The sequence below is a fragment of the Anolis sagrei genome, chromosome 3 (assembly GCF_037176765.1).
Source record: "Anolis sagrei isolate rAnoSag1 chromosome 3, rAnoSag1.mat, whole genome shotgun sequence".
In the NCBI taxonomy this organism is placed as follows: Eukaryota; Metazoa; Chordata; class Lepidosauria; order Squamata; family Dactyloidae; genus Anolis; species Anolis sagrei.
In genome coordinates, this window is record NC_090023.1 from 158740998 (window position 1) to 158768542 (window position 27545).

General features: G+C 41.6%; 1 protein-coding gene across 1 annotated transcript; it reads right to left on the minus strand.

Moving 5' to 3' along the window:
- Positions 1-1307: 1307 nt before the first annotated feature.
- Positions 1308-14577, minus strand: LRIT2 (leucine rich repeat, Ig-like and transmembrane domains 2). The gene is made up of 3 exons (XM_060769004.2): positions 14388-14577; positions 12827-13608; positions 1308-3109 (listed from the first exon to the last, which is right to left on the minus strand). The coding sequence occupies exons 1-3, from the start codon at positions 14501-14503 to the stop codon at positions 2310-2312; spliced, it is 1698 nt and encodes a 565-aa protein (XP_060624987.2). The 5' UTR covers positions 14504-14577; the 3' UTR covers positions 1308-2309.
- Between the last annotated feature and the right edge of the window lie 12968 nt (positions 14578-27545).

Consider the following 27545-nt stretch of genomic DNA (forward strand, 5'->3'; position numbering starts at 1 on the left):
CTAGCAAGGAACTTCTTTTAGAATCTATGAAGATCTTTTCTGGTTCACACCAAGCTGAATATCCTTTTTTTCAGCAGTTGCCTGGCATAACATGTACCAAGAGGTACATCGGCAAGATAAGAAACTATTATCCTTCTATCACGTCTATCCTAAGCAACTAATATTCAAAGCAAAACATGGCAAATTTAATTTTGGGACTATAGCTCCCCAAATTTCTTGGCCAGCATTCCCATGTCAGCTGGATTGTTCTGGGAATTGTTGTTATTTATTCATTCAGTCGCATCCAACTCTTCGTGACCTCATGGACCAGCCCACGCCAGAGCTCCCTGTTGGCCGTCACCACCCCCAGCTCCTTCAGAGTCAAGCCAGTCACTTCAAGGATACCATCCATCCATCTTGCCCTTGATCGACCCCTCTTTCTTTTTTCCTTCTATATTATTCCAAAATATTATTTTTCTAAACTATGTTAAAAAGTGCCCTGCATCTGGATAAGATTTAGTTATCCTGGCTAGTAACCATAGGTAAACTCATTGTCCATGATTTCTACCCTTCCCCTTTAGAAACTGTCTATGATATCATTGAAAGGAAGTTAAGATTATTCCTGTGACGCCAGTGTGAATATATTCTACACTAAATATATCCCACTAGAATAATAGAATCATAGAATCAAAGAGTTGGAAGAGACCCCATGGGCCATCCAGTCCAACCCCCTGCCAAGAAGCAGGAATATTGCATTCAAATCACAATGGCCATCCAGCCTCTGTTTGAAAACTTCCAAAGAAGGAGCCTCCACCACACTCCAGGGCAGAGAGTTCCACTGCTGAACAGCTCTCACAGTCAGGAAGTTCTTCCTCGTGTTCAGATGGAATCTCCTCTCTTGCAGTTTGAAGCCATTGTTCCGCGTCCTAGTCTCCAAGGAAACAGAAAACGAGTTTGCTCCCTCCTCCCTGTGGCTTCCTCTCACATATTTATACATAGCTATCATATCTCCTCTCAGCCTTCTCTTCTTCAGGCTAAACATGCCCAGCTCCTTAAGCCACTCCTCATAGGGCTTGTTCTCCAGACCCTTGATCATTTTAGTCGCCCTCCTCTGGACATATTCCAGCTTGTCAATATCTCTCTTGAATTGTGGTGCCCAGAATTGGACACAATATTCCAGGTGTGGTCTAACTAAAGCAGAATAGAGGGGTAGCATTACTTCCCTAGATCTAGACACTATGCTCCTATTGATGCAGGCCAAAATCCCATTGGCTTTTTTTTGCCGCTACATCACATTGTTGGCTCATGTTTAACTTGTTGTCCACGAGGACTCCAAGATCTTTTTCACACGTACTGCTCTCAAGCCAGGCATCCCCTATTATGTATCTTTGAATTTCATTTTTTTCTGCCTAAGTGGAGTATCTTCCATTTGTCCCTGTTGAACTTCATTTTGTTAGTTTTGGCCCATCTCTCTAATCTGTCAAGATCGTTTTGAATCCTGCTCCTGTCCTCTGGAGTACTGGCTATCCCACTAAAATGGAATGATGCCTTTTCTAATGCTGATGTTTAGTTTCAGAGCCACTTATTAGTTTCAAGTTTCAAGTGACTACATACGGATTGGAAGAAATGTTACAAAACATATTTCTTCCTCACCTCGCCCAGCACAACTTACCAGAACATTGTTAAGAAACTGTTTGCTTCTGGGTTTGATTTGTTTGCTTATATTATTTCAGTTTCACATTTGAGCCAAAGCTATATGAAATTGTTCTTCATATAAATGAGACATTTCGCTATTTGCTTGGGTTAAATACGGTTGAGCAAACTGTTCTTAGCTTTGCCAGTGCAATTGTAGTCAGTAAAGTCAGGAGGATTTTCTAAAGTTCATCAAACAACAAAAGCAAACAGTTACAATGGGAACAGTAATGTTGACGAAATGACCAAACAGCCTAGCAATCTAAAATGTAGACCGGCCTACATAAAAGTCCTCTAGGCACATTATGACAGTTCAAACTGGTACAATTGTTCTATAAGAAACATAATCTATTCTCTACTTTGTACACAGTAAATCACAGCTTGATGTCTGAAAGAGGCATGGTGTTCCCATTGGAATCAGTATGAATTGTGCATTATCTGCCTATCTGCCCATTGCAAGGATTGGCAGCTCTATAATCATTTGAAAAGAAAAAAAATCAGTTTTCTATACTAGCCCCTCATTGACTCTGTTGCAACTCAAAGGTCTACTGTCCACACATGTGGGATACTTCTGCCCACCTTCCTATATGTATTTTTCTCTCTCTCTTATCTAATGCAAAATTGTGCTTATAGACAGGTTAATAGAGATCAGCACTGTTTCTGTGCTCAGGTTTCTGCTTGTTGGCCTTCTCTTTGTCTTCACTGGTTTTCAGCTTTTTCTTGTCATCACTAGATTCTCGTCGGCAGAGCCCCTCTTCACTGCCTGTGGGTAAGCTGTCAAATGTGCTCTCTTTATTCACTGCTTTCAGGTTTTGCCCTCTCCGGTTCTTGCGGCAGAGTTCGGTACATTTCTCCATGCAATTGAACCTGGTCTCGGTGGTACAAGCATACATCCCTGCAGGGACAGCCAAGACCATGGCACACACAATGATAATGATGTGGATGAGCTTCTCCCTTTGTTCCAGTCCACTGATGTCACTTCCTGTCACAAACACAATACATTGCCCCTTTTGAGGCATCTGGTTCCTCAAAGTGACACAGACTTCATACTTGGTGGCAGGGATCAAATCATTGACTGAATAGCTATTGATGCCAGGTCCAATATAAATCATGTCCTTCTTAATGTCATCATATTTTCCAAAATGAAGGGTATACCAGGTTTCTTCTGGATTCTCCGTCATGCTATACCACTCAAGAGTGATCCCATAGACAGTCTGCTTGGCAATTCTCACATCAATGTATGAATTCTCCTCTGGGATGGAAGAAGAGAAGGAAGAAGCCACCATTCGAGGGGCCTGGATCTTCAGAATCATTGTGGCTGAGCTGTTACCAAGGAAGTTGGCCGCTATGCAGGTATAATTGCCTTCATCTACACGGTGGGCTGAAGGAATAACCAGTTCTGACTTAATTGTGTCCTCACTGATATAAGTGGTGGAAACTAGAGAGAGAAAACAGATAAAAATGCAAATACATTAAAAATTTCCTTTCAGCAACAGTAGCAACCTAAATGCCCTATAATATTGTTTCCCTTAATAGCCCCATCCAAACCATGGGAAAGCATTTTCTTCTTAGCATAGATGTACAACCTCGTCATATGCCCTGAACGGTTTGGGACCGCCTACCTGCATGACTGCATCTCTGTATACGAACCCACACGATCTCTTCGTTCATCTGGAGAGGCCTGCTCTCGATTCCGCCAGCATCACAGGCACGATTGGTGGGGACAAGAGAGAGGGCCTTTTCAGTGGTGGCCTCTCGACTCCCTAAGGACATCAGGCAGGCCCCAACCCTGGCAGTTTTCAGGAGGAGCTTGAAGACGTGGTTGTACCACTGTGCCTTCCCGGATTAACGCTCCCATAGCACTTTGTCCCTCTAAGCACTGTATATTTTTTAGGTCTGCTCGTATGTCCTTCCACAAACATTACTATCACCTTTCATCCACGTTCAGCACTATTTCCCATTTTAATTTTACATTTGGCCTTCCCACAGTATTTAATTGTGTGTTGTCTTATTGATAATGTTATATGTTTACTGTTTATGTTTTTTTATTTAATTACTTGTATTGTTGTGATTATTGCTTGTATTGTTGTGTTCGGGCTCGGCCTCATGTAAGCCGCACCGAGTCCCTTGGGGAGATGGTAGCGGGGTACAAATAAAGTATTATTATTATTATTATTATTATTATTATTATTATTATTATATGTGCTGCCGGAATCCCTACAGATCATGGCGAATCCAGTTGTGCCGGGGGAACCAATCACCCCATGCTCCCATTGATCCAAGGCAACATGGGAAGCCTCCCATGTTGTCACTGCAATGACATATGCTGGTTCCTCATCAGTCTTGCATTGGAACCCCAACAAAAGTAGTTCTGTGTTGTGAGATGGGAGCTCGTGGGCTCTGTTGCAAAACTGCTGAAGAACTAGTGTATGCCACCAAAAACAACCCCGTCTGATGAGGTCATTACAATACTTTATCACACCCCCAACATACTAGACAAGAAGTTGCAAACAATGTAGAAATATTGTCGAAGGCTTTCATGGCCGGGATCACTGGGTTGTTGTAGGTTTTTCCGGGCAATATGGCCATGTTCTGGAGGCAATTTTTCTCCTGACGTTTCGCCTGCATCTATGGCAAGCATCCTCAGAGGTAGTGAGGTCTGTTGGAAGTAGGCGAAACGTCAGAAGAAAAATTGCCTCCAGAACATGGCCATATAGCCCGGAAAAACCTACAACAACCCAATGTAGAAATACTTACATAACTCTAGAACTGGGCAGAGATGTAGGGAAACTGGATTTAAAAGAGTGCTAGGAGTTCATATTGCTTATGTAGCAGCTTATTCCCCCCCCCCCCCCCACTTTCATTTCATTTTAATGCTTGGCTTGGAGGCATAGGTTCTTGAATGTAATTTTCTCATGACTTCATTAGTGATAGGAACTTGCCCTGAGCAGCAAAGTAATTAATGGAACGTTGAGGGGGAAATGACATGACTTCATTTCAGGAGTATAGGTTCTTACATGAACTAATGGGGACATCAAGACCTCCTTACAGTAGAAGGCCTCTGGTCTTGAATAAGACTTCCTCACCATCATTAAATCTCATTATACCACTTCATCACATGGTCTTCGGGAAGCATCTTGGTATGCTTCCAGGATGCTTCCTCAATGGTGTCCACTGGATGTAATCACATGACATAAGTCTATTTTAGGTGGGGATCCATAGAAGAAGTGTCCTAGCAGTGCTAGGATGTTTCCAGAGAACACGGGAAGCTTCCTGTGCTCTCATTCAAAAGACTGGGGGGAATCTGGGCAGCAACACTTCCTCTGCAGGAAGTTTTTAAAAAATTAATCAATATGTCTGACCCTACCCACGGTGTTTTTAAATTCTCTCTGTGTCATAGCTTATTTGTTATTTTTAGTAATTGTGCTGTGTTTTATTTGCTTGTTTACTGTGTTGTTTTTACTGATGTATTTTGTTGGGCTTGGCCTCATGTAAGCTACCCCGAGTACCCTTGAGGAGATGGTGGCGGAGTATAAATAAAGTATTTGTATACTGCCTTTCTCAGCCTATCAGCGACTCAAGGTGGTTTCCAACAAAACAGTATACATAGTATCACAATACAATTTTAAAACATTACAATTACATAAACCACAGCAACAATAAAAACAACATCATTGGCGTCTCCTTATTATCAAGCATTGTCCGATTCCATTGTCAATCATCAATTTCCTATATCATTTATCCATATCCGTTACTCTGTGTTTGTGAACGCTTGCTCAAACAACCACGTTTTGACTTGCTTCCAAAACGTTAAGAGGGAAGGAGCAGATCTAATCTCTCTAGGGAGGGCATTCCATAGCTGGGGGGGCCACTGCTGAAAAGGCCCTGTCTCTCGTCCCCACCAAGCGTACCTGTGATGAAGGTGGGATCAAGAGCAGAGCCTCTCTGGACGATCTCAAGGTTCTAGATGGTTCATAAGAGGAGGTACGTTCGGACAGGTAAGTTAGGCCAGAACCTTTTAGGGCTTTAAAGGTTAAAACCAGCACTTTGAATTGTGCCCGGTAGCAAACTGGCAGCCAGTGGAGCTGGCGCAACAGGGGGGTTGTATGCTCCCTGAGAGCCGCTCCAGTTAGCAATCTGGCTGCTGTCCGTTGGACCAGTTTAAGCTTCCGGACAGTTTTCAGAGGCAACCCCAGGTAGAGAGCGTTGCAGTAGTCTATACGGAATGTAATGAGAGCGTGGACTACCGTGGCCAAGTCAGACTTCCCAAGGTACAGGCGCAGCTGGCACACAAGCTTTAATTGTGCAAATGCTCCCCTGGTCGTCGCCGAGACCTGGGGTTCTAGGCTCAGCAATGAGTCCAGGATCACACCCAGAGTGCGAACCTGTGTCTTCAGGGGGAGTGTGACCCCGTCCAACACAGGATGTAACCCAATGCCCTGTTTGGCCTTACGACTGACCAGGAGTACCTCTGTCTTTTCTGGATTCAGTTTCAATTTGTTAGCCCTCATCCAGATCGTCACAGCTGCCAAACACCGGTTCAGGACCTGAACAGCCTCCTTAGTAGCAGGTGGGAAGGAGTGACAGAGTTGGACGTCATCCGCGTACAGTTGTCACTGTACCCCGAAACTCCGGATGATCTCCCCCAGCGGCTTCATGTATATGTTGAACAACATGGGGGACAGTATGGAACCCTGAGGAACTCCACAAGACAACGGTTGTGGAGTTGAACAGGTGTCCCCCAGTAACACCATTATTATTATTATTATTATTATTATTATTATTATTAAGGTTGCAGCAGACAATGCAGGGTGCGGGACAACCATTTCACCCACTGTCCACTGCATAGTGAATCCTGATGCTGACACCCAGCTTATTGACCTCAGTGTGATGAGGTCCAAAATCTGTGTGAATGAGAAGGCAATGATGGCATAGGGCTTTATGATGTGCATATCAGTAAACAGTGCGTTGGTCAGCTGCTGAGCTGAAGAACAGCAACCTTTGTAAATTCCAAATTCCTAAGAGCATTTTGTTATAAAGAAATCACAGCTTTACTGGTGTCTTTTAAAAACTGTATTGTAATTTTGGGCCCCAGACTAGAGAAAGGTCAGATATGATTCGAACAAACAAAAATCTTAGATACAAATTGTCCATCATTATCTTGGGCAGGGTTGGACAGCTGCAGGAGGCTGCTTGCAAAAACTGAAAATGAAATGCTCCAAATACTCTCTGGACATTTTCACTTTCCACCCCACCTAAATGATAGGCTTTAAAAACACACAAAGGGTTTGGAAGGACAAAGCTTTCTTTTTACCCTTAACTAGGGACCACAAAAATGACCGCGAGGGAAACATTTGCCCACCCCAGCCTAGAGATAACTAAGCAGTGACAATAGTGTCTAAAGTTATTAAGAATTGTTCTAAATCTATTTTAAAATATCTTAATATCTTAAAATTTTCTGTGCACACTGGCACAGCGACACTGGCAGGTTAAATAAATAAAAGAAACCTTCTCTTAAGATAGGATGTCTTTTCTCTTTATGATTCAATCGGGACTTAAACAAGAAATGTAGTTAAATCTGTAACAGCAGAATATTTTCCTTTTGATTTTTTTTTTGTGTGTGAAAGGATTGGAGGCTCAGGCTCCTATAATATTTTAGCTATATGACTTTCCCTTTTTTGTTCTATTTTTCTGTTTCTATATTTTTAATGTATATTACTTTGATTGCAAAAATAATCAACCAATCAATAAATTGGAAATAACTTTAAATCAAGCAAACAGCAATCCATACACATCTGTGATGAAGTCTCCTGAATAAAATTGAAATAGTATGGCACTCTTCCCATGACCCTTCAACCTTCCTAAGGCAGGACTGGGAATCATTCTCCAGATGATTCTAAATCACAGTACCCATCATCCTTCACTATTGGCTGGCTAGAGTTGTATTTTTTTGTCATGTCAGAAGTTGCTTCTGGTGTGAGAGAATTGGCCGTCTGCAAGGACGTTGCCCAGGGGACGCCCGGATGATTTTTTGATGTCATCCTTGTGGGAGGCTTCTCTCATGTCCCCGCATGAGGAGCTGGAGCTTATAAAGGGAGCTCATCCGCCTCTCCCCGGATTTGAACCTGCAACCTGTCCGTCTTCAGTCCTGCCAACACAGGGGTTTATCCCACTGTGCCACCGGGGGCTCCTAGGGTTGTATTAAGTCCATTATATGCAAATGTTACAAACAAAGAAAGCAAGTAGTACCACTAAGGTACAGACAAAATGGCTTTCCAGATATAAATGAAGTACAGCTTCCATAACTCTTAGCCAGCATCATCAGTAGGACATGCAGGTCAACAATATCCACAAGGCCGCATGTTCCCCAGCCCTGCTACATAACTCATAAATCAAATCAAGTTTACTGTTCCTAGCAGCAACCATTTGAGTGAACTGCAAGAAAATTGCAAGAAAATCCTATGGGAAAATATGGTATACACTATTTGTTGAGTTTAAATATTTATCTTAGGTTTTTTGTCTGCAGATAAATTTGGAAATAGCTGAACCAATTTGGTCTGAGCTGTCAAGAACAATGTACTACAGGGCTGAGACTAGTTGAAAAAAATGTAAACCCCTCTAGGAATCTGTCTGAGAAAGTTATGAGCAATTTTGCCAATGTGCTAAGGCTGCAAAATGATAATTGAGTCTTAATTTTGTTGACAATGATATCCATTTTATGCTCAGTTCTAACATGTACAATGACAGTAAATCTGCAGCATGAGAGAGCAACTGAAAAAGCCAAGGATCAGTAATACTGTAAAGAGAACGGGCACAACTCACTACAACAGTGGTTCTCAACCTGGGGTCCCCAGATGTTTTTGGCCTTCAACTCCCAGAAATCCTAACAGCTGGTAAACCGGCTGGGATTTCTGGGAATTGTAGGCCAAAAACATCTGGGGACCCCAGGTTGAGAACCACTGCACTACAAGGTAGTCATAACTATATTCAATTGAAAGCAATGGAAACATTCTCAATTGTGAGTAACCTGGATCCCATTGATTTCCATTAAAATAGTTATGGCTCATTTGTGTTGGATCATACTTAGCTGTCACATTGCAGCTGAGTGTTAAAGATGATAGCTGGAATTTGGTATAGTGGACTGATATTATTGTAAGTGGACTTACATGTATAGGAAATAGAATGGATCCATTTGGCAATGTTCATAATCATCTAGGGATATTCTGACATTACTACTTGTGAGCATCCATTGTACAATAGTGAATGACTGATGTGCTATGGTTCAATCTGCAGTGGATGCCAATATGCATTGGGGTGCTCCTCAATTAGTACCCCATTCTGATCAACGTCCTGTATTCCCTAATGTGCAGCTAGAAAGTACTGGAGCAAAACCAGAGTACTGGATTTGTACCAGATGTTCTCAGTCTGCATCAGAAGTGCCCAGCATACATCAGAAGAGGCCCATGTGTATCTGAAAAGCTCAATGAATGTCAGAAGTGTCCAATGTGCACCAGAGGTGGCTCATGTGCACCAGGAGAGCTCAATGAGCTGTCCCAATATGCATCTTCATTATTTACTAATAGGAGTATTTACAGGGGCGGATCAACCCATTACGCAAAGTAAGCATTTGCAGTATAGTTGATTTTGCCCAGGGGCATTCTTGAGGTGCTCTTGGGGGAAAATAGACCTTGACATATGCGAGTTGTAGTTACTGGGATGTATAGTTCACCTACAATCAAAAAGCATTCTGAACTACATCAATGATTGAATTGAACCAAATATGGCACACAGAACTCCCATGATGAACAGAAAATATATATCAGTGATTGGTTGGGGGGGGGGGGTCGCCAAAATACTGTTTGCTTACCGTTCAAAATTACCTAGGGCCGCCTCTGAGTATTTATCTTCACTATTTACTAATAGGAGTTCATTTTGAAGGATACAAAAAGTTATGCAAGGCAAGCCATTATGAAGAGTCTTGGCTATTGAGACACAGCAGTTTCAACTCAATACTGTATGACAACAAAGCAAGCAGATAGTACCCCAGGGCTGGAGATCATGGATCGACTAATCAGCCCTATCCAATACAGGCTGATGTAGACTGATGGGCATCATAGGTTTACAACATCCACAAGGGGATGTGTTATCCACATCCTATGGTATAGCAGTTATAGACTTATAACTTCCTTGCTTCTGCAACACTAGTTGCAGCTCAGCTTCCAGGCACAATTCAAGGTGCCAGTTATGGCCTATAAATCCCTATATAGTTCATGTCCAGTCTTTCACACAAATTGTATCATACCATATGAGCCTATTCTTGCCCTCAAAAGGTCATGGGAAGCCCTTCTCTTACTCCAATCATTGTCAGAGGAACAGCTGCTGGGGATGTGAGATAGAGTCAAGCACTGAATCCACCTTCCTAGATAGGTGAGAAAGTCCTTGCTATCCTTTCATCAGCAGGCAAATGGTTTTTTCTCCCTCTGACACAGTTTTGATAACTGGAGGTTTTTAAAGAAAGCACTGATGAGAAGTGTGGTTTTTAACCTTGTGTTTTGAACACCAAGGACAGATTAATTACATTTGAATGTTGATTTTTTGGGTATGATTAAACTATATTGTTTTTATTTTAGAGCAGGGGTCTACAAACTTTTTAAACAGAGGGCCAGGTCATAGTCCTTCAAACTGTTGGAGGGCTGGATTATAATTTTAAAAAAATGAATGAATTCCTATGCACACTGCACGTATATTATTTGTAGTGCAAAAAAACACTTTAGAACAATACAATAATTAAAATGAAGAACAATTTTAACAAATATAAATTTATTAGTATTTCCTTGAGAAGTGTGGGCCTGTTTTGGCTGATGAGATAGGATTGTTGTTGTTGTTGTTATTGTGTGCTTTCAAGTCGTTTCAAACTTAGGTTGACCCTGAGTGAGGCCGGGTAAATGACCTTGGAGGGCTGTATTCGGCCCCAGGGCCGTAGTTTGAGGACCCCTGAACTAGAGTCATAGATTTAGAGAAGCTGGGACACAAGTGAAGATAATAACATTATTAAAAGAATGCTATGAAAACAGCACTCTTCTGGGTGTCAGAAGGGTGGGCGAACCCCATGCCTGGATAATCTCATTAAGGCATGATCCTGTTGTCTGGTATAAGTATACCAGCAGTCACAGCTCGAGTAAATGCAATGCCAGTAGAGACAACAGGGGAAAAAAACTTTCCTTGTTAGGGAGGAAATGTGTCCTGTCAGTTGCCAAAATATATAGGAACTGTCAAGGCAGTTTCCTCTGAAAAAGGAGATGTTTTTCTCTGCTGTTCACCCTCCCTCCTGCTCCTTGCTGCTCTATTGCTGCGTGAGAGAGCTTCAAGATGCTTGCTGACTCATGGCAACTTCATGAACTTTATAGGGTGTTCTTAGGTAAGCAATACACAAAACCAATTTTCCTATCTCCTCCTCTGAAATATACCCTACAGCACCAAGTATTTATTTACCATTGGTCTGAGTCTTAACCAGGGATGATTCTACTTCATTTTCAAGATCGGACAGGATTTGGTGTCTTTAGGCACCAGGTTTAGGTCCTTATACTGCTCTCAACATGTATTGTCATACACTGTTATCAACAGGATTCCACCCTATGGCCTTAAAAAACACAAAGCAGATTAACCAACAAAACTGGAATTGAAATCTGTGTGAATAGATTGAGTTAGTAACTTAGGAACTCCTACTCCAGACTAGAAACTTTTAGCCCAGTGGTGGTCTACTTGGAGCATTTTAGGAAAACAAAGACAAGATATTAATTTAAGAAATAAAAATGGAAATGTTGGTCAGGAAGGCATCTTGTGGTTTTGTATTCCTCAATCAACATAGATAAACTATGCTTGAGGCCTTCCCAACCTTTATTTTCAATACTGGCAACCCAGTCAACAAAACAGGTAAAATATTTGGTCTTATCACAGTTCACACCCACTGAACTCAATGGACTTTATCAATTTAGCAGATATAGGGTCAAGCCTCCAATTCGTAGTTCAGGGGCAGGAGAATCTTTTTGAAACAGGGACTACTGCTAGAGACTTACGACATCATCACATGCAGGGAGAGAAGTATCTTATCTCTGCTTTTCTCAGATTCTGACATGGAGTCCCCCAGAGCCCATCATATGACACAGGGCTTCTTCCAGCGAAATTCTGTGGAGCTCCATGCTGGCAGCATTGCAGGAGTGGAGCCAAGAGGAGTCAGGTGGACACCCAACCCCTCATATAAAAAAAGGTAGAGGAGCCAAAGAGGAAATGGGGGACAGTGGAAACATTGTGGAAAGGTCGCAGGCTTTCATGGCTGGAGTCACTAGGTTCTTGTGGGTATTTTCGGACTATATGGCCATGTTCTAGAGGCATTTTTCCTGACGTTTCGCCTGCATCTATGGCAAGCATCCTCAGAGGTAGTGAGGTCTGTTGGAAGTAGGAAAATTGGTTTATATATCTGTGGAATGACTGGGGTGGGGCAAAGAGCTCTCTGCTGCAGCTAGGTGTGAATGTTTCAGCTGACCACCTTCATTAGCATTTGAAGGCCGGACCACTCCAACAACCACCATGTCAGACTACACAGAGAGGCCATTGAAATCCATAAGCATGTGGACAATTTCAACAGAAAGGAGGAGACCATGAAAATGAACAAAATCTGGCTACCAGTATTAAAAAAACTCTAAAATTACAAAACAGCAGAGAGGAAACAAACAACCAGGCACATCTTAACACCTCTCAACAAACATTTTCCCAGGCTCAGCCAGGCCTTCAAATGCTAATGAAGGTGGTCAGCTGAAACATTCACACCTAGCTGCAGCAGAGAGCTCTTTGCCCCACCCCAGTCATTCCACAGATATATAAACCCATTTTCCTACTTCCAACAGACCTCACTACCTCTGAGGATGCTTGCCATAGATGCAGGCGAAACGTCAGGAAAAAATGCCTCTAGAACATGGCCATATAGCCCAAAAAAACCCACAAGAACCTATTGTGGAAAGGGATACCACGGACCCCGACCATAGGGAACACAGCAAGATGGTTCCCTATGCTGCCCCATGATTTCCCCTATTGTCCTCTGTTTTATATAGAGCCATCTGATGAGGTCATTAATAGCTTTCCAAGACATTGTGCTTACCATTAAATCCTCGTAGGTGTTTTAGTGTATAAATCCACCAGACTACTGGGAAGGGGCTGGCCTGCACCAAACAGGTCAAGGTAGTATTGAGCCCAACAAGCACAGTCACATTTGATTCAAGAGGTGATACCAAGGGCTTCGTGCAGCTGTTCAGCTCCACTTCATGGAAGTACTTGCCTGCCCTAAATTTGGGACCTGAACAAGTTAAATAGGAATTCATCAGAATGACTGGTGGGCTAATAGATTTGATGAACTGGACAAATCCACGAAGACGGCAGTCACATATCCAAGGGTTGTCATGCAAGGCCAAGACTGCATTGGAAATAGCCTCCACCTTCTTCTCCAGCTGCTGGGCCTTTTGGTACACAGGCCAATTATAGAAAACATCCTTGGAGATGACAGTAAGCTGATTGGAAGATAAGTCTAAATAGGTCAGACTAGGCAGATAGCGGAGGGCATGTTCCGGAAGGACATCGAGCTTGTTGTGTTTTAGATCCAGTATTTTTAAAGCTGGGGTGTCTTGGAATGCTGTCCATGGTACTGAACTCAACTTGTTCCCCTGTAGTCTCAGCTCAGTCAAATCTTTCAGGTACTCAAGGCTTTTTAGATGCATGACGGTGATGTTATTAAAGTTAAGCCAAAGATACTGCAAGGCACTAACATTCGAGAATGACCCACGAGGCAATTCTGTTAGGTGGGAGTTTTCTATTCTAATTTTTTTGATATCTTGTGGGATGCCCGCTGGAATCTTTTTCAGAGATGTTGACATGCAAAGCAAACTCCTAGAATGGAAATCAGCAAAGTTAGCACATTATTTGTATGGATTGTCCATACAATATTAATTCATTGAATTGACTGCAAGGCAGACTTTGTTTTTTTGCAAAGGGCCTTTTCATTTCACAGGAAAAAAAGGGTGTGATTTGGCATTTTCATGGTCTGGAGTCTGCAAAATCTTATGCTAAATAAAATGTATTCATTTTCAGTGTGCCAAAAAAACCTTCATTCTTTTTCTACAACAGACAAACACAGGTGTGCTGTGGATTTGTGGGGGAGTAGGGGTTTTTTTACAGGTTTATTGGCACTGTAACAGTAAATGTATTTATTTTCATCTTACTGGTCATAAAATTGGTAACATGTGCAAAAACACATTAAAATGGTTATTAACATAAAATCCTAATGCTAAATAGGAAAGTCACAATACCTTAACATTAAAAATCCACTTGAAATCAAACAGCATTTTTTCAAACTCCAGCTACTAACAATCCAGCTATTAATCAGTTAGTTGACGCTAAGTTCAACTGAAAATAATGAAATATGCTGCTCAGTCCTACACCTATTCATTCAAAAGTGCATCTCACTCTTTTATGCATCTTTTATCCCCATAAATCTGCATGTAACTCACTTGGAGAGCTCATCTATTTTCCATTTATTGCAAGCTTACAGTTTGCTGAATTGTGCTTGTTGCCACCATTTCCATATATGATAGTACTCCGCATAATCAATCTGCTAGCTAACAGAACCCTCCCCACACATTTTTCTCTCATGTTTGCAATATTCTTACCTTCCAAAGTTATCATTGGAACAGGAGCATCCTGTGACACAAGATGAAATTGCCACTTTTGTTCCATAAAGGAAGAGAAGAAGAAAGAACGGAAACGTGTGATGCACGAGGTCCATATTCTTCTGTGAGTAAACACAGTGCAGATCTTGCAAGAGACATACCAACAGCTTCCAAGTAGCAAATCCTATTAAGAGTAATTGTCCTTGATGCAAAGGTATGTGCTTCTGAAGGCAGGACCTGATTTCAATGAACTGTGGGACATGTTTTACCAAATGATGCCACACCAAGAAGTAAAGGTTTTATTTGGGCATCTATGAGCCTGTCCCTAAGCAATAGTTAGCTTTGAATCAACCAATGTAATCAAAACATACTGAAGAAAATCAGAATATATCTCTAGCCAGTACATCATTGCTTCAAATCAGATCTTTTACTAACTCACTACAGGTTGAATATCCTTTTTTTGAAATTCCAAAATCTGATATACCTCAAATCCGAAAATTGTCCATATGGATGGCTAAGACAATGATGCCTTTGCTTCCTAATGCTCCAATGTATGCCACACTTGTTTCTTATTGAAAGTTATTTAAAAAGTTGTATGAAATATCTTTCAGTAGGGCTGGGCGGTTTCGTGTCGTTAATTCGTAATTCGTTAATAATTCGTTAATTTTTTCAATTACAAAACGATAACGAACCATTCTGGAGCAATTATTAAAAAAAGAATTTTCAAAAACGTTTTGTAAATGCTTCGTATTTCGATATTGTATTCGTTTCGTTATTGTTTTGAGGTCGTTTCGTTATTATTTCCTCATGTCTGGGCCAGTTTTATGGTTTAATTAGTGAAAAAAATTATAATATCATACCAACAGTCAACAACAGAGGGAAAGGGAAGCTTCAGAAGGTTTTGGAGGTTTTTTAGCGTATTTCGCAGTCGCGTCCGCCATTAACGAATCGATTCGTTATTGTTTTGGAAATCGATTCGTTAATTTTTTACCATTTACGAAATTTCGTAAATATCGAACTTTTTTAAAGGAACATTTTGTAATTATTTTAAATGTCGAAACAAAAAAACCCCCCAAATACAAATCGATTTTAGAAACAAATTTTTCCGTTGTTATCCAGGCCTATCTTTCAGACCATAGAATCATAGAATCATAGAATCAAAGAGTTGGAAGAGACCTCAGGGGCCATCCAGTCCAACCCCCTGCCAAGAAGCAGGAATATTGCATTCAAATCACCCCTGACAGATGGCCATCCAGCCTCTGTTTAAAAGCTTCCAAAGAAGGAGCTTCCACCACACTCCGGGGCAGAGAGTTCCACTGCTGAATGGTTCTCACAGTCAGGAAGTTCTTCCTCATGTTCAGATGGAATCTCCTTTCTTGCAGTTTGAAGCCATTGTTTCGCGTCCTAGTCTCCAGGGAAGCAGAAAACAAGCTTGCTCCCTCCTCCCTGTGGCTTCCTCTCACATATTTATACATGGCTATCATATCTCCTCTCAGCCTTCTCTTCTTCAGGCTAAACATGCCCAGCTCCTTAAGCCACTCCTCATAGGCAGGCCTGTAGCGAGGGGGTGGTTTTAGGGGTTCAACCCCCCCCCGAAATGTTTCAGATTTTTTTTAAAAAAACCTGGTTTACTCATGAATTTTAACTGGTTAACCAAATCCCCATGCTAAGTCTATGAGATGCAAAAAAATTAAGTCCCTCCAGAACTGTAAGCACTATCTCAAGCAAATCTTGACAATTTATTCACACTTGCAGCAATAGCCGATGTAATGAAGCAACCAAGTTGGGGGGGGGGGGAGTGTGTGTTGAATGCTCTCATTAAGCAGGCCAGACTTGGTGGACGTGGTTGACAGGGGTGGAGCTGCAGGCTATTGAAGGCTGCTCTGCCCCCTGTTGTGCTCTTTGCTTCAGCGTGAGCTAGGAAGCAGGTTTCAACCCCCCCCCTCTGAAATTGTCAACCCCCCCCCCCCCCGAAATTGTCAACCCTCCCCGAAATTTTTTTCTGGCTATGGCCCTGCTCATAGGGCTTGGTCTCCAGACCCTTGATCATTTTAGTCGCCCTTCTCTGGACACATTCCAGCTTATCAATATCTCTCTTGAATTGTGGTGCCCAGAATTGGACACAATATTCCAGGTGTGGTCTAACCAAAGCAGAATAAAGCATGGGTAGCATGACTTCCCTGGATCTAGGCACTATGCTCCTACTGATGCAGGCCAAAATCCCATTGGCTTTTTTTGCCGCCACATCACATTGTTGGCTCATGTTTAACTTGTTGTCCACGAAGACTCCAAGATCTTTTTCACACGTACTGCTCTCGAGCGAGGTGTATAGAAAATAAATGTATTTTGTGTTTGGACTTGGATCTCATCTCTTTATGTTTATATAAGGATTCTAAAATCCAAAAATGTCAAAAATGCAAAATACTTCTGATCCCAAGCATGTGGAATAAGGGATATTCAACCTGTACAAATTCATTTGGCAAACTACTCTTTCCCTCATTCTCAGTACCTTCACACTGTGGAATAAATAATATATTATAGAAGTGTGCCCATGTAAGAAACAACAACACTGAAGCGATGGCAGAACAAGAATAAAGCAAAAAATTTAAATTCTGATCACTATTTAGTTGTCAGTGTGGGTACAAATAATAATCTGTCTAGAGCACATGGGAAGCTCTGGCATCGGCTGGTCCATGAGGTCACGAAGAATCAGAAATGACTGAACAAATAAACAACAAAAGCACATGTTTTTATATTTAGTTTAGAAGATTAGCTTGCATGAAATTAAACAGAACTATTGAACTATTTGACAAAAAGACTGTAAAGACCACAATTTAAAACTAGGTTTTAAAGAGTAAAAAATAATCTGATTTCCAAATGACTGGGAACAACAGCAAAAAGTTGTTTGCCTGCCTATGGAAAAAAAAAAGACCAATAGAGAATGCCAGAATTTTAGGGAAGCACATAACTCCAGTAAATTTCCAGAAGGAGTTCTGTTCTTGGTGGGAAATTGGAATTGTTCCCTTTTGTGACCTAAAACTCCAGGATCCCATGGCAAGTACAGTCAGTAGCCATACTGTTTGAGAATGGGAATTGTTGTCCCAATCAGTAATCCTTCCCAGCTTTGGTCATAATAAAGGAGCATCTCAGCTCCCCACAACAAGGATCTGGAAGGGTCATTGCCAGACCTTACAATCCAGGTTTCCATGCACTGTTCAGAAACACATTTAAGGCCAAACCAGTGCTGGCTCCACAACAAAACTGTAACCAACACTGATTTTCTCTCAACAGCAGCTCTCATCAGTGTGTGTTAGGGTAGATTCTGTAGCAGCCATAGTTTACATACTGATTCCAAGGGCTGGCTTACTTATATTGCATTTTAGGTGTCTAATATGGAAGTTTAGACACCTAAAATAAAGTTATTTATTATTTATTTATTTATTTACAGCTTTTATATTCCACCCTTCTCACCCCGTAGAGGACTCAGGGCAGATTACAGTGTACACATATATGGCAAACATTCAATGCCAATTTTATCATACAACATATACAGACATACACAGAGGCTATTGAACTTTTTCTGGCCGTCAGGGAAGCTGTCGCTTTAATTGTCCATCTGCGACGCTGATGAAGCACTTCCGCATTCCCGAATGCTTCCTCGCTGGAATGCTTTGCTGGAGTCTTCTTTATGGCCTCATAAATCAGTTAATTTACCCTCCCCACACTTTTAAGGTGGTACCTAATTTTCCTACTTGACAGATGCAACTGTCTTTCGGGTTGCAAAGGTCGACAACAGGCTACACAAAATTGGTTGGAAACCCACTCCAACCCGGGCTGACTTTGAACTCATGACCTTTTGGTCAGAGTGATCTTTAATGCAGCTGACACTCAGCCAGCTGCGCCACAATCCCAGTAGCAAACTTTCTATGCTATGAAGGGAAGGCATCTCTCCATCATTAGCTCAGTTTCATCTTTACTCCTTTGCCATCACTAGCTCTGTTTAATTTTTATACATATAACTCAGGACTTCCACACGCAGATGAGGTGCTGCAGGGTGATTCACCAGCCTCCGTGGTGAATTGACGGGGCAGTAGGGTAATCCCAGCACTCCACCTCACCAACAGTAACATCTCCCATCACACATGGGGAGGCATTGCAGCATCACTTCCCCTCATGCTGGCCCTGCAGTCTCCAATGGAACACGGGAAGCCTCCCATGTTCTGGGTGCAGCATTGTAGGATTCTTGTGCCCCAGTTCATCAATAGAGCCCAATAGAAGTGAGCCTACATCATGTGAAGAGCAGCTTGGGAGTCTGTCAATCAGCTGTTCTGCAAGCATACTAGGACACTTGCAGCCCATCATATGATGAAGTCCTGAGTTCCTCTGGCAAGGAAGTTCCTTTTTTACAAAGTCTTTTTATGCCCACCCAGCTCCTCATCTTCTTCTTCATTCTGTGTCCAGCTAGACATCTTGGCAGCACCAACACTTGGAGGATGGTGAATGAAGGCTTTAAAAAATCCAGATTTTCAGTGCCATATTGAAGCAGTGTGTCTGGAGAAAATAACTGAATAAAGCTTTAGCTGAGTAGAATGGGATCTTACCTTAACTAATTTTACAGGAGGAACACAGATCTTAACCAGTCCCACGATAACTCTGTGAACAGCATCTGCCTCCAGAATCCCTTATTGAACCTATGTTAACACTTAGACACAGTGTGGAACATGAGTCTGCCTCACCATTTACACCCAGTATGTCCGAATGCATCTCCTTCTATGTCCCACCTTGGAGTTTAAGATCCTCTGGGGAGACCCTGCTCTTGGCCCCACCTTTATCACAAGTGAGACTGGCGGGGACGAGGAGCAGGGCCTTCTTGGTGGTGGCCCCTCACCTGTGGAATTCACTCCCTGGGGAAATTAGGTCATCGACATCCCTCCTCTCGTTCAGAAGGAAACTAAAAACATGGATATGGGACCAGGCCTTTGGGTAATCTGGCAGACAGATAAAGGACAATGACAACTAGATTTTGATAAGATTATGACAATGCAGAATGAATTTACGGATTTTGAACTTGGCGAACGTTGGTCATTAGATCGGTTTTTATTAACTGTTATTGTATAACTGGATTGTTTTAACTGTTTATAATTGTTGCTGCTCTGTATTTTATTTTATTATGTGTATTGCTGGCATTGAATTGTACCTTTTTGTAAGCCGCCCTGAGTCCCCCTTCGGGGATTGAGAAGAGCGGGGTAGAAGGGCTCAAAATAAATAAATAAATAAATAAATTATATATATATATATATATATATATATATATATATATATATATATATATGACCTTATCCCACTAGACCTCCCCCTCCTCCCATATTGTGGTTTGCACACCAAAATAGAAATCATATGAAATGTAAAGTGGTGGAAGGGGAGGGGGGTGGATTGGAATATTTCAAGTGGTTTCCAGAAGGTTAAAAACATTCACATTTCACATCTATTATGTGATCTAAAGTATTCTTGTACTAGTTTATATTTATTCCAGGACAATTACAAAACTGAATAAACGATTTAGAAAATTATCTTTTCTATTTCTCTCACTCTCTTTCTCTTTTCTGCCTTATAGCTCTTATGTGACACCCACCATGCTTCACCATCTCATGGGCAACTATATTCCATAGATAAACATTCAGGGGGGAAAGGATAACCCCCAAATTAAATCTGTGCCCATACCAATCAATGCCTAAAACTCTGTGGATACAAAAAGCGTAGTAGTAATATCTGCTGTAGTCTTTCAGTCTTATAGACAATATGGTATATTGAATAAGGTTGCTTGTGATGGAAGATGATACAAGGCACATTTCATACATGACATCACTCCCCATGAGATCACCAAGGCTGACTTGACAGCCTTGTCAAGTCTTGTCAACATTGTCAACACTGGCTTGACAATGTGTGCACAGAGGCACCATCTTTATTGGCCAACATTTCCATCACTGGAATATCAACCATAACATGGATGCCTCACTTAGGATACTTCACCATCAGGCATGTAGCCGGGGGGGGGGGGGGCTCAGGGGGCTTCAGCCCCCCCCCCAAATTCTCATGGTGGTTCGCGAAAAGGCCTTACTGGTGCATTACTTAAACTGTTATGTTTATTAATATCATTATCTGATCACCATGCTCAATATATCCCATATGCATGGGGGTATTGGGGTAATGATACAAAAGGTTTGCTAGGGTAGACCCTCTTTCACTCAGACTCAGCCCCCCCCCCCCGAAACTCAGCCCCCCCGAACCCCCCCCCCTGAAAAAAATTAACCCCCCCCCCCCAAAAACGAAATCCTGGCTACGGGCCTGTTCACCATGGTTCGATTTTAACTACCATCGCTTCATCCTATGAAATTCTGGGATTTGTAGTCTGATGAGAGACTAGAGCTGTCTGGAAATTCAAAATGCCCTTTACCTATACTGCAAATCCAAGGATTCCATAGAATGTTGCCATGGCAGTTAAAGCAGTCTTGAACCTTGCATAAGCAGTGCCTCTAGTCAATCTGATTTGACTGCACATCAACAGGTACAGCAATGCTCTTCAAAGGAAGTTTGATGTTGTTGCCTCTTTTTTTTCTAAAAACCTGTAAGATTGTGGGCATGAATAATTTGGCAAGCAACAATCCATTCAGCCTATTACAGAACTAACATAGTGATTGCAGACTTTATTACAACACAGCTGGAGCCTTCAACCACTTACCGTGCTATGAAAATCCAAGCTTAATTGTTATCATGTCATTTTTTGCCATATTTGATAGAGATTATCAAATGTATTGCTACATTATTTTTTGAATGGTCAAGACAGGGCTGACACAGTTTGGAAAGAAATCTGTACTCTTTTGGTGACATCTAGTGTCAGTAGTTGATATTCCATTTTCCAGCAAAACATTTTTCAGTCACCCTTTTTTATTATGTGAGAAAGATAAGGGGGGAAAAGCAAACCTAGAAATGACAGCAACAAAGGTCAAAAAATCTGTCTGTTCATAACAGAGGCAGATAACATAATCAGTTGCATGATGATGGGGTGTCACTCTATATCTAGCTTGATAACAGTGATTGGTTTGTCTCAGTGTAACCACCATAAAAATGAGTGAACATAACTAGCACATTTTAGGGTGAAAAAAAATATACACGCTTTTTCAGTCTTTTATTTCCGATTTCTAATACTACTGTTTCCCACAGACTTGGTGTTGATGGAAAAATGATTAGCCACATCCTTCCAAAGCTAGGTCGAAAACAGGGATTAGCTTGAACCTGCTTAACCTGTCACCTTAGAAGACCAGGATAGAAAAGTATTTATAGATTCCCAGTAACAGATTAGATTTATCTATATTTGAAAAATAATAATTAAAGAGTTATTTTGCATTTGCTATAATGATTGATCCATATGCTGTATCCCCTTACATAGGATGTCCCTTTGAACTAATAGTTGAAGAAGCTGACACTGATATAACAACATGGCAAATACATTCTTGTTCTTGGGCACATCCTAATCTACAGTATAAAGAGTGACCGCATGACACCTCCAATGCACATTTGGGCTATGTGTCATCAGCTAATTATAACAAAGCCCATTAAGTTGGGTACTCAATTGCTCTTAAAATAGGCTACTTAATTACATGGTGTTTTGGAGCATAATCATTTCCTCCAGCTATACCAGCTCAATAAGATAGAGTCACTACAAAGATCTATTAATGTCACAGTACGGTGTTAAGATGTTGTTGTATAGTGTAGCTAACATTATTATCACTAAAACATGGGCACATCTACATGGACCACTTAGTGAGAAGGCACCCATGAATTGCCTCTATGACAGCTAAACAATGCACAAAGCTGATCCGGGTTAACACAGGCCAAAGCTGCTTAATCAGCTTCGAAGCGTGTTAACCAAAGCCAGAGTTTGCTCTGAATTCTTCCCCCAAAATCTAGAAAACAACAAGCTTAGTGGGGAGAGAGGGAGAGAACAACCCCACTCCCCATGTCACTTAACTCCAAGTCATTTTCAATGGTAAGCAAACAGTATTTTGGCGCCACCCCCCCCCCCCCAACCAATCATTGATATATATTTTCTGTTCGTCGTGGGAGTTCTGTGTGCCATATTTGGTTCAATTCCATCATTGGTGGAGTTCAGAATGCTCTTCGATTGTAGGTGAACTATACATCCCAGTAACTACAATTCACATATGTCAAGGTCTATTTTTCCCCAAGAGCACCTCAAGAGCGCCCCTGGGAAAAATCAACTATACTGCAAATGCTTACTTTGCATAATGGGTTGAGCCACCCCTGCTCCAGACATATAATCAGAAAGTTCACACTGAATAAAAGTAGATGTTGGGAACAATGCGGGACTGGGAACTATATATGAATTTTACCTATTAATATCTAGGGACAGGAGAATCATAGAAGGGAAGCAGATCAGCAACGGGATATACATAGTGTGATACAATGTCAATTTGTCTTCCTCCAATAGTAACAGATGCCATCTTCCTCTCTTAACCACCTTCCATACTGAAATTGTTGCTGGGTTAGTTGGAGGAGGCAGAGAGGAACATGCATACTTCCTTGAACTAATTGGAGTAAAGGAGGAATTTAAAATAATTAATCAACAATAAAAACCACTACCGTGCTACTGTATATTGGAGCCACAACTCTACCCATTTGCCCCTATAATTTTCAATTGTAAAATGTGGATCCTGATACTTATGGAGTCAAAATCACATAGTACAATACGTTAAAACTGTTCTACAACCACAACAGAACCACAACAGACAGTGGAAGAATTGGTGGCATGCTCCACTTCGCTACCCCTTTAAGCACGGAGCCCACAGGCTCCTATTACACAACACTCAACTACTTCAACTACTGGTCTAGGGCAAGAAAAGATAGATCTGTATTTATAATACTTCTGTTTATTTCTTGGTGTGATGATGTCTTCAAATGACATCATAAAAGAGTGAATTCATTGTTGCTAGGCAAGGTGTTGCTATTCTTCCAGTTTCTCTTCCAAGCTTCTCTTGTCTGTAGAGCCTTCATATTCCATGACAGTTTGAGGAGAAGCCAAAGAGGCATTAGCAACTGCACAACTTCAAATTAAGTATATTTTTTTCTGTCATATTTCATACAGATAATAATGTAGATCAAGTTGGGAAATCTTGGACCCTCCAGATATTTTTAATTTTAGCTTCCATAATCTTTTACCATTGCCCATGCTTTTGGATGGAAAGCTAAATGTTCTTCAACCTAGAAACTTATAGTCACCACTTTGTCAACAATTTATCAGTCAACAGGATAGGCAGATAAATAATAGGTCTATGCTGTGCAACTATAGCAGTTTGCTCCCACTTTAGTTCCATGGTCCTATCAAACTGAATTCTGGGGTACATAGTTTGAAGGGGAAATTAGAATTTTCTGTTAGAGAATTTAGGGGCTTTAGTTCATTAGAGGACACTGGGATAGATCTGTAAGTCCCTCACCAAACTGCAGATCACAGGATTATATTGAATAAAAGTGGTATTGAGCTATTATAACACTGCATGATAGATAGGAATCTTGCTGGTGTAGCTGCATTGAGCTATTATAACACTGCATGATAGACGGAATCTTGCTGGTGTAGCTGAAGCAGCTTATGGAAGTAGGAGAACTAGAGCAGTGGTTCTCAACCTTGCTAATGCCGTGACCCCTTAATGCCGTTCCATATATTGTGGTGACTGCCAACCACAATATTGTTTTCGTTGCTACTTGATACCTGTCATTTTAGTACGGTTATAAATCGTAATGTAAATATCGGATATGCAGGATATATTTTCATTCACTGGACTAAATTGAGCACAAATACCCAATGTGCCCAAATGTGAATGCTAGTTTAGTTGGGGGGGGGGCAGGATTGATTTTGTAATTTGGGAGTTGTAGTTGCTGGGATTCTGAACTCCACCAGCGATGGATTTAAACTGAACTTGGCACAAAGAACTCCCATGACCAACAGAAAACACTGGAAGGGTTTTGTGGGCATTGACCTTGAGTTTGGGAGTTGTAGTTCACCTATATCCAGAGGAGCACTGTGGACTCAAACAAGGATGGATCTGGACCAAACTTGGCACAAATACTCAGTATGCCCAAATGTGAACACTGGTAGAGTCTGGGGAAAATAGACATTGACCTTTGGGCATTGTAGTTGCTGGGATTTATAGTTCACCTACAATCAAAGAGCAGTCTGAACTCAACCAACAATAGAATTGGGTCAAACTTCCCACACAGAATCCCAATGACCACCAGAAAATATTATGTTTTTGATGGTCTTTGGTGACCCCTTTGACACCCCCTCACGACCCCCTCAGGGGTTCCGACCCCCAGGTTGAGAAACACTGAACTAGAGCATTACACTAGAAAATAGTCATATATTAAGATTATATCTTCCCTTTTATAGACATGTCCCCAATTCCATATTGATCGGTTCTTCCAAAATTCATGTGAGGGATGCAGATACCAAAAGTATATCACAAATTTATGACACACTAATATTTTCAATCTGGCTGGACCGAATATTCTCTCATCTTGATATTCACTATTACTGTAGTATGCTCAGATAACGAAACATATTGCACAGCTGTCTGCTCTCACCTATCTCAACTGATCAAAATATTCATGACTTCAATTCAGAATGGCATAGCTTAGATTTCCATAGTTGCTGCCACTTCTCAATCCCATTTCCCTTCTTTCCCCACACTGCCATTGAATCAAATTGGCTGCAGCAGCCCAAACAGGATGCAAACCCTGGCTTGATTCATTCTCACATAGTAAATGAGACAACCCTTTTAAAAAGTCTCCTTGATGTGAATGCTTGTGAGACAATGAGCTTTTTTCATGGTGTTGTTCCTCTCTGATACAATCTGCAGCATTTTCATTTGTGTAATTATTTCTGTAGAATCAACAGTACTGGAAAATGTGACATCCTTGTGTTTCTTTATTTCCCCAGGAAAAAGCACGACCAGGAGGAAAAGCAAGAGAGCAAAACAAAGAAATAAACACTGACTGGGTCACGTGAGGCTCTCCTGGTCTTAGATTCTCTGTTTTGCCAGGACAGGATCAGAACTGGTGGGACAGTAGAGACAACAGTGGCACATTAGACTTGTTCTTCTTCCTCTTCCTATCATACACAGAGTTGAGGTGGCATCCATGGTGGAGCAACAGCAGGACGAACCCTTGCCCTCTGCCACTACTCGACCCAGTGGCACTGTTTGCAGGAGACTTGTGGTGGAGGACAAAGTGGCATGTCACTTTTCAGGAGAGAGTAGTTAAATTATCAGTTTAACATTTCCCACCAGCAGCACAGAGCATAAAAGAAAATAACAATTTATTTAATAATGCATTTTTTCTCCCAGTAACAAAGTCTAATTACATAACACTATTCGTGAACTTCATAAGGGATTACTTCATTTCTTTTACAGCTTGAGGTACCTTCTTAATTACAGAGATATAGCTTCATTACTATCATGTCCCACTGCCTTATGTTCTGCTTTCATTGATGAAATTATAACAGAAGCATGTAGAAAGAAAGTATTAAGTGCTCAAGGATTTTCGAGCAAAACTTTCTGCACCCTCGTGGTACTTATAGGGTCTCTCTTCTATGTGGAGTTTGTCATGATCAGCATCTATCAGTGCCAATACTGTGGCAAGTAATTGTTGTTCAATATGGTCCTCAGATCTGTGATTTAACTTGGAAAAAAAATGTTCTCTAGCTATGCAAGGAAGCTCCCCAGATCCTGGACCAGTGCCTGGCAGCTGTGATGGAGTGGATGAGGGCTATCAAGCTGAAGCTTAATCCAGACAAAACAGAGGTCCTCCTGGTCAAGGTTGAATGGGATATAGGTTGGTTACCCCATTACAGTCCCCATGAATCAACTTACGCATAGATCCGTGAGTATTCTACCTAAACTCTTATCAATAAATGAATTCCCTCTTCTCTGGGTCTTATCCAGTGTAGAGATTTGCCAGCCCCCATTATGAATTTGGGTGTTTTCAAGGCTGCAGTGGGACAATCCCAGTGCCCTGGACAGCAGCTGATGTCTCCCCATCATATGTGGGGAAGCATCATCATGTTGCTGATGTCTGCAGAAGCCTTGCTGTTCCATATAGAACATGAGGAAGCTTCTGGGTTGACAGCAGCAGTGTCCTTCCACACTGCCACCCTAGTTCACCCACAGAGCCCCACCAGAAGTCACCTTACATCATCTAATGGCTAATGTGGAGCTCCGTGGGTGAACTGGGGCAAAAGCATCCTAGGACTTTTTTGCACCATATGATAAGGTTGTCTGAGTAGAGTACTGAAAGGCAAGAGCTTAGTCTATCCTGTGAGAACCTAAAAGAAGCACTGACCTCTCTACTCTTTCTGCTAAGGCTTCTGACCAGGCCCATAGCCAGGATTTCGATTCGGGGGGGGGGGGGCTGAGTTTGTTTCGGAGGGGGGGCCCGAGTCTGAGTGAAAGAGGGTCTACCCTAGCAAACCTTTTGTATCGTTACCCCAATACCCACATAAATATGGGATATATTGAGTATGGTGATCAGATCATGATATGAATAAACATAACAGTTTAAATAATGCAGCAGTAAGGCCTTTTCACGAACCACCATGAGAATTTCGGGGGGGGGGATGAAGCCCCTTAACCCCCCCCCCCCCCCCCGGCTACATGCCTGCTTCTGACTATCTTGAATGCCTGGTCAGGAAATGATGGTGATGAGGCTGCTGACTCCCTGAGGTGGCCCTGGTGCTTTCTACTTGTGTTATCACCCTCAACTAATCCACAGGTCAAATCTGCCATTGATTTATGCATGAAGTCAAACTATACATGGCTATTTTTGGTAGGTCTATCCAGCAATAACAACCACAAAACATAAAACTCATGCAATGCTGCAGCAGAAACTTGCTTTGTAAAATAGGCTGCTTGAGAAAACATGATAAATGGCTTCCTCAATGACAAATGCAACTGAGTAGGCTGAAAAGGAGGAGCACCAGATATAGCGACTTGTTTTCCTCTTTTTCTGAGACTACAAAACAATAAAGTAGCTGAGTCTCAAAGTCTATCCTTTGTTCCAGATCAAAGGCAATGACTGTGAATCCTGACA

Coding starts and splice junctions, on each gene's coding strand:
- LRIT2 (XM_060769004.2), bottom strand. CDS start 14,503: ATGGACCTCGTGCATCACACGTTTCCGTTCTTTCTTCTTCTCTTCCTT. Junction 13,609..14,387: donor TCCAATGATAACTTTGGAAG/GTAAGAATATTG, acceptor TTTCCATTCTAG/GAGTTTGCTTTGCATGTCAA. Junction 3,110..12,826: donor ACACCTACGAGGATTTAATG/GTAAGCACAATG, acceptor TTCTCTCTCTAG/TTTCCACCACTTATATCAGT.